Below are 7,523 nucleotides of genomic sequence, written 5' to 3' on the forward strand. Positions count from 1 at the left end.
GGCGTTGCTTGCTGCATGAATAATGCAGCATGAAGTTAGCAGATGCGATTTACCGCGCTCGAACTTATGTGTGCGTCCACACTGAATGCGCGGTGGCGGCGGCCTAGGCGGGCGCGACGAGCGGGCGCTCGCGGTGGCCACACCGACGCGCGAGCTCAAGTAGCGGTTCGACGTTTTTCGGGTGTTGCAAACTTTGGACGAGCTGCTATTTTTACTGGACAGTCCGATTTTGAGATGAGATCATTATAGAAGTTGTACACGAAATAAATAAAACAGAGGAATAACGGGTGAATCTTATATGAAGAATTGAGATTATACCCTACAAAATTACTGTGGTGTATATAAGTGTTTTAGATTAAATCGCACTTATAAATAAAGAAGTTTCACTTCAACAATTAAGTATTTACCGCTATTTTACGAAAAACAATAAAGGATATAATATAAGAAGTCGAGCGACAAGACCGAACTGGTTTGATACCCCCGCCGTCCGCGCATTGGGTCGCTTGCTGACTAGGCCCGTAGTGTGGCCAGAACGCGCGGATAGGAGAGTTTGAAAACTACGCGCGCTGCCACGCTCATTACCGTCGCACTAGGCTTCCGCCATAGTCATTTCAATGTGGACGCAATGGTGCGTTTCATACGTTTGATATTTCGCGCCCGCCGTCGCAACCGCGCTAGGCTCGCAGTGTGGACCTGCACTATGTCCTCTGGGAAATGTTATAAATTGATCTTTTAAAGTTCACAAGAAATGACTGTGAAATTGTAAAAAAATTCACAGCTAATATGTTTAACCATTTATCAGATTTAAATATAATTACAAATTAAAACGGATTCTTACAATACCATGTTTTAGCAGTCATTTGTTAAGTCCTCATTATTTCGAGTTGTAAAATTTCCTCTAAAATTAATTACCATTGTGGAAATATCCGATATACCGCTGTATTTATAGTATACAAAATACAAATATAGTAATAGGTACAAAAGTCAATTATTTAGGTATTTAAGCTACTCACATTACAATTTTTATTTTGCCTCTAGTAGCAATGGCAAATGTACATATTGTCTAATTTAAGATTTCTTTATTACAGATCAGGCAGAGGCGCCGCCTACGCGTGTTCAGAAGCAGAAGGCAACGCGCCGAAGTCCTGCTGTGGTCGGCCTCCGTTGAGGCTATGTGTGCTCTTCCTCGGAGTGGTCGGGGCCTGCCTGGTGGCCGCGGGAGCCACGCTAGGCGCCTTGAGGCCGCACCCGACACCACTTACGTTAATACTTTTAATGATAGGTAAATAATTATTACCCTAATATAATATACCTACACATACTTTTGTATGTGTACTAGATAAAGATCTGTATTTTGATTTATAAAAAGGAGTCTTCTAATTTATTTGGTTTGTGCTAATCAGATAAAAGAGAATGATTCTGAAATAAGATATAGAATATTTTAGTTTATTTTATTTATTTTTAGTCTGAGATTTATATAACTTAAGCTTCCATTGTAATCTAATCATGTACGAATATGATTTGCTGCAATATGTATGAACAAGTCATATTGCACCTATCAGTTAAAAAACTAGAAGCATCTCTACTTTGCTTTTATTGCTTTGCCCGTGTTCGGTTCTGTTATAATATATTTTTCACATAAACTCTTTGATCATTTAACAGCTCGCTCCGCGTTTAATGTTTCTCTTTTGTTTAAGTTTTTCGATCAAAGGAGAACGTTAACACAACACCTTTTCAAAACGTGAACGTGCTATTAGTTTTGTCACTGAGTTTAAAACTGAATTTTAATGGCGATAGTTTTAAAAATAACGTATATGGTCTATAGTCTATACTGTAGAAATTTTTATTTCTAATGGTATACCGTTAGTTAAGCATTTCATTGAAAAACGATCACGTAAATTTTGACGTAATACTTCCAGCATCGAATCCATTTGGTCGTGTGAAACGAAATTTTTCTCGTCATCTTCAAAATATACTTGAATTTTATCGGTAAATGGGTTCGAGATTCGATCTGTGCCGAGAACTAAAGATGTAAGATACCTAACTACTAAAAAAATAGTTCAAAAATTTTTCGCGTTAAAATAAGGTTCCTACATAAAACTTTGGTTAAGTTTTTTGTTCTGTCCTTTTTACAGTTAAATATTGTATTTACGAATTATAATAATTAATGTACCTAAGGACGAAGGCAAACCTTGCGTACATTTTTGGCCCAACGCCTTTGAGTTTTTATAAGATTAAATAAAGCTTTGTATACTGTAACAACAGATGTTTGTAATTAACCGTGAAACAGGGTAGCTCATTGAGTATTCACCGTGCATATGACAATAACAAGTCTAGCCGAAATCTCATTACATCATTCGCAAAGTCGTGTCGGCCCAAGTTTTCAATTAAACTTCCAATGAGTTTTCAAGCTGAATTAATTGGATTTTCATTAGCGTTTGGGACAAATGATGTTGTTACAGACAAGTGATCTATTATTGTGCTGGGAGCAATTTGTACGCGTCACTCATTGGTTACTTCACGCATCAACGTCGATTGATGTGTAATCGAAATCGGTGTTCGGGACTCGGGTAAACCCTGGATTGGGAAACTTTGCCTATATGAACGTAGTTATAGATGTATATATATATATATAGCATTTGCAAAGTTCGTTTGAAAAGTACGAATGCAAACAGGAAACTTTATTGTCAATATTGTTTGAGCGTCATGTGTGCATGTCACACATCAGTTAGTTACAGTTTTATTTGACTCTTGTTTTCTGAGTCATGTGTGTTTATGGATTTCATAATAAATTATAGGGATGGCTGTTACATGATTGATTAATTTTGCTCGATAAATGAAATTACAAATTAAACAAATGCGCTATTAAAAAACCTTCAATAATGTATACGTGTCAAAAAAAAGCCTTAGTGTTTTTTCAATAAAGATTGACTTTACTTAGGCGCCCTTTAAGAATTTACTTTCTAAAAAAAGCCAATAATACATGCATCAAACAAGACACAGAAAACAAAGACTGATTACTAATCTAAACTAATCTCTTGTTATATTACAGGTATAGGAGTGGTGTTAGTAACAGCAGCAGGGCTAGCGTGGAGGCTAGGGGCAAGAGATGCCCCTTGTGCCCTATTCGGGTTACGCCGTGCGTCTTGCAGGCGGCTCGTGCCCCGTCTGCCCCCGAGTTACGCGAGGCCACACCACCCGTATGCGGCCATGTTATACCCTGAGTTTCACTATAGGCCCCCACCACCGACTTACCAAGCATCTATGCAAGAGTATAGACTCAGGTATTTATATTCATATGTTCCTTATATTGTTTGATTAATTTTGCATACATGGTTAAAAGGATTCTAAGTTTGTTCCATAAATTGTAACTTAAAATAAAATGAACCAACATGTGCTGTTTATGCTTCATTTGTTATTTTAGTTGTTGTTATAATAATGTTTAAATTTAATTAAATTGTTTCAGGTTACTTCTCTTAGACAGAAGTGCGCCAGTGGTATCACCACCCCCAACATACAGATCCAATTCAGCAAGTCTAGTCAGGTGCGAAATAACTTGTAGGGGAGCACAAGAGGGGATTTTGGGATTTACTCGAGCGCGTCAGATTACTATAAGGGACGGTACCTTAGCTATTCATTAGTACCTCTAGTCAATATGAGCAGTTATGGTTGGTGGGTGCGCTCAGGGGCCCCGCTGGAAAATTTGAATAATCCATAATTTCCTAAGGTTGAGCTCGAATCGTCAGATTAGCGAAATGGGGACTTCTTATATTGTAATTAACCCCCCCATATATTAATCTGACGCGCTCGAATAATATTACTTAAATTTTTTACCCTTTCTTCATAGCGATTAAATCGCCACTTAAATCGTCAGATTAACGTATACTTTTTTTCAGTGACGTCCTGGAGCATGCAAAATATCAATATCTAACGCGCTTGAGTATTTCCAAGCCAATTTTTTTCTTTTTTAAATTAAAAAAAAATCAAAAAACCCTTCCCCACCGCTAAAAGTGAAAACATTATAGGACCTTTTTTTCTCGCTATGGTCTAATCTACCAATTCTAATAGGTTCCCGTGACGCTCGAGTAAATCCACATTTAGCATCCTGGGCTCCCCTACTTAGTATGGATTATCCTTCTATAGTACCAAAGATTGTCTGTTAGAAATCGCTCTAAACTTATAAGACCCTCTGTTGTAATTACTAATTAGTATAAAACAATAGATATTTTTTTCCATTTAATAAAGTGCAATAAAGAATAAATAAATATTTTTTAGTCAATAAAGAGACAGCCAATTGCGCTTTGGACATGACGTGTAAATATTAAAACACTAGCTGCTCCGCGCGGTTTCACCCGCGTGGCTCCACTCCTGTTGGTCGTAGCGTAATGATATATACTTAGCCTATACCTTCCTCGATAAATGGGCTATCTCAATTTTTCAAATTTTTCAAATCGGACCAGTAGTTTCCGAGATTAGCGCGTTCAAACAAACAAACAAACTCTTCAGCTTTATAATATTAGTATAGATATTAGCCCGCTCTTGTTCAAAATTACCTGAAATGTGTAATTAACACACTCACTCGACTATGCTATCAAAATTACGCGGAACGCTTGATGTCGTGTTGCGGAAACAGAACAATATTGTTATTAAACAATTAATTAGTAAAATGGGAGATTTATCGTGATTTCTAAGATTATTGCCGGAACCCTCAATCCTAATTATTGGTTTCCTTCTGGCTTCTAAGCAACAAATCCTCAATTAGTGCGCGCGTTACATATGAACTGGCTCATATTTTTATTGATGAGAATGTATTTTATAAATAATTATACTCTTAAAATCTTCTTGTTCCTTTGGCAATGGGCAGATGCGTTACATGTCGATTTTCTTCATGAGCAGCTCAGTGACTCTTGTGTCTAGCCAAAAACGGGACTGAACACAGGACCCAATTTTCTAAACTTACCTACTTTACTTATGAGTCATTTTATTTTCTTATACTCTATACTGTTTTTGGTTTTCAGAGGATCAACGGGAGCAGCGTGGTGCGTATCCGAGTACAGCGGCCCGCCGTCGTACCGGGCACCTCGCGCCGATCCGCCTAACACAGTCTCCGACAACCTCCCCTCTATAACTCCCATCGATCTCAAATATTCCAACGACACAATAGAAGCTCTTCCCAAACCTACCGAACAGGAGAAGGACCCTGACGAACATCTCGTTACGATCGTCCACACGGACGCTCAGCCCGTCATCGTCACAGTCTCCGGGTCTCCCGCCCTCAACGAGTCACGCACACCGCCTCCGTCGGAAATAGACATACTCGCACATTTATAACAAAACACGCGAATGTGTGCTCCCGTGTGTTGTGAACGACGATTTTTGAACAATGAATAAACAAATAGACGGAGAACGAATTTGATTGAGTGCTTTCAGATCGTATGAAAAGTGATTAATTGGTGCCCTATTGTGAATTATGGTTTGAAGTGGTTTAAATTATAGTATAGAGTGGTTTTAATTTGTATCGGAGATGTCTATGCAGATATGCGAATGTAATCTTTCTTTTATAATAATTGAACGTGTATTGCTATTATACTAGATTTTAAAAATAAAAATTAGATTACATTTACATTTTTGCATGTTGCATATTATATATAATGATTGCGTGTACCTAATCATGTAGATATGAAATGTAAATAATGGCTTTGTTTTATTAATTTAACAAAGAATGTGCCGTGTATATAAGTTACAAATTATAAATAAGATGATAAAGAATACCTTATGATATATGTGAGATCATGTTAATACCAAAACTCACCATAATGTACAACTTTTGATTTGTTATTGAATAGAGTGCCTAGTACCAATGGTGTTTATATCTTTTGTAAATAACGTGCTTCATTTCTTTACACTGTCTTTATTACTTGATAATTAAAGAGATACCTACCTGAACTTGCTATGTTAGAATTATTCAGGGAGTAAGGATATTGTAAATTCCAATCATTCGATAACTTTAATGTAAATTTTGTAATAGTGTTTACTGTTTACTAAATTGTACTATTGACTTTATCGGTAATACTTGAACGTGTCGCTAATAACGACAATTTAGCTCATTGCGAAGCTATTAAATAGAGATCTTCTCGATTGTCAGGAGAAACGGAATATATGCAAAGCATAATTCATATTTAAAGACCAAGACGTAAAAAGAAATGAACATTTTGTTTTATAATTTAAATAATTTTGTATTTCTTACATATTCAAAGTTACTGTGAAACAAAAAAAGTGATTTCGAAGCAGTCACCAATAAATATGTGACGTACAAATATCAATCAATCAATTTTGTATCCATGCATGCAACTTTATTTTAAATTAATACGTTGTACACAATAAGTTGGCACATCTGAAATAAAATGTCCTACTTCCTTTGTCGCTTTTTATAGCGACATGGTCAAGTATCAAATTATCGAAATAACAAAATATTCTAACAGCTGCAACCGTGACCTTTACACTAATGATTTAATGAGGTCAACACACCTAAGAATCGTATTACCTAATTTATATTAGTTAAATTGTTTATTTGTGTTTTTTGTTTATAATGTTACTATTTAAATGAAGTGTTTTTATGAATAAACATCACCACATATATTTTATCTAACAATATGAATTTGCTTTTAAACATTGAGGCTAATATTCATGAATACATTTTCCATTTTTTTTTCCTTAATTATTTTTTATTGTTTTTTCCAAAAAGTATAAAGTTATAATAGGTACACCTATTGGTAGATATAAGATTTATAACAATATATGTTATGAATAAAGTGTACATAATGTTATTTGTAATATAAGAATAAATAAAAAGTCTTTAGTTAAAATTTGTGTTTTTTTGTCTACAATTCAACCGAATATAATATACAACCTCAAGATCATACCTACTTGTCAATAAATAATTAAACTATAAATTATTCCATAGGATGGCAGAATTATTTCAATTGAAGACAGAATAAAATATATGATTGAATAGGTTTGTAACTTGTATTTTTTTCCTGTTAACTAAGTAAGCTTTGAGTTTGAGATAGGTGCTTAGGTGCGATTGGTTGGCATTAGTGTCAGGCGATAACAATCAGAAGGTATATGAATGAAAACCATATTTATTCCCTGGTAATGCTTAAACTTTTACAACAACAATCACTAAAAGCACTAATTACTAGCTAAAAGCTACGTATTATTTAGGCAAATGTTATCTGCACTTCCCAGCCATCGGCAATTACTCTGAAATAACTGCTTAATCTGAAAACCGCATAATTAGCGAGAATTAGGGACATAAAGCGAAGTTTAAGCTCATTTTGATACAATTTTACAATAGGCCAAATTGTCTTAAATAATTGAAATACTCCAGTAGGAGTTAGAGAGATAGATACGAAGTATGGTACTTAATATATTATAATATGTATGCAGATATAAGCAACGAGACCGTGTAACAGGTCGACTTGCGAAGCAATCTAGCAACCATACGTTGAAATGAAAACAAA

General features: G+C 35.5%; 1 protein-coding gene across 1 annotated transcript in view; it reads left to right on the plus strand.

Annotated features, from left to right (window-relative positions):
- The window catches only part of LOC149906540 (uncharacterized), a 102,789-nt gene extending 95,929 nt beyond the window's left edge, over window positions 1-6,860 (plus strand). The window contains exons 2-5 of the mRNA XM_090104673.1: window positions 1,089-1,282; window positions 3,053-3,284; window positions 3,467-3,544; window positions 5,019-6,860. Coding sequence (XP_089960799.1) covers window positions 1,089-1,282; window positions 3,053-3,284; window positions 3,467-3,544; window positions 5,019-5,331 — 817 coding nt within the window. The 3' untranslated portion in view covers window positions 5,332-6,860. The remainder of the gene's footprint in view (window positions 1-1,088; window positions 1,283-3,052; window positions 3,285-3,466; window positions 3,545-5,018) is intronic.
- Window positions 6,861-7,523: the final 663 nt, after the last annotated feature.

This window comes from Colias eurytheme, chromosome 8, assembly GCF_061535395.1.
Source record: "Colias eurytheme isolate Ceu_HAF_F1 chromosome 8, ilColEury1 Martin Lab GWU primary, whole genome shotgun sequence".
Lineage (NCBI taxonomy): Eukaryota > Metazoa > Arthropoda > Insecta > Lepidoptera > Pieridae > Colias > Colias eurytheme.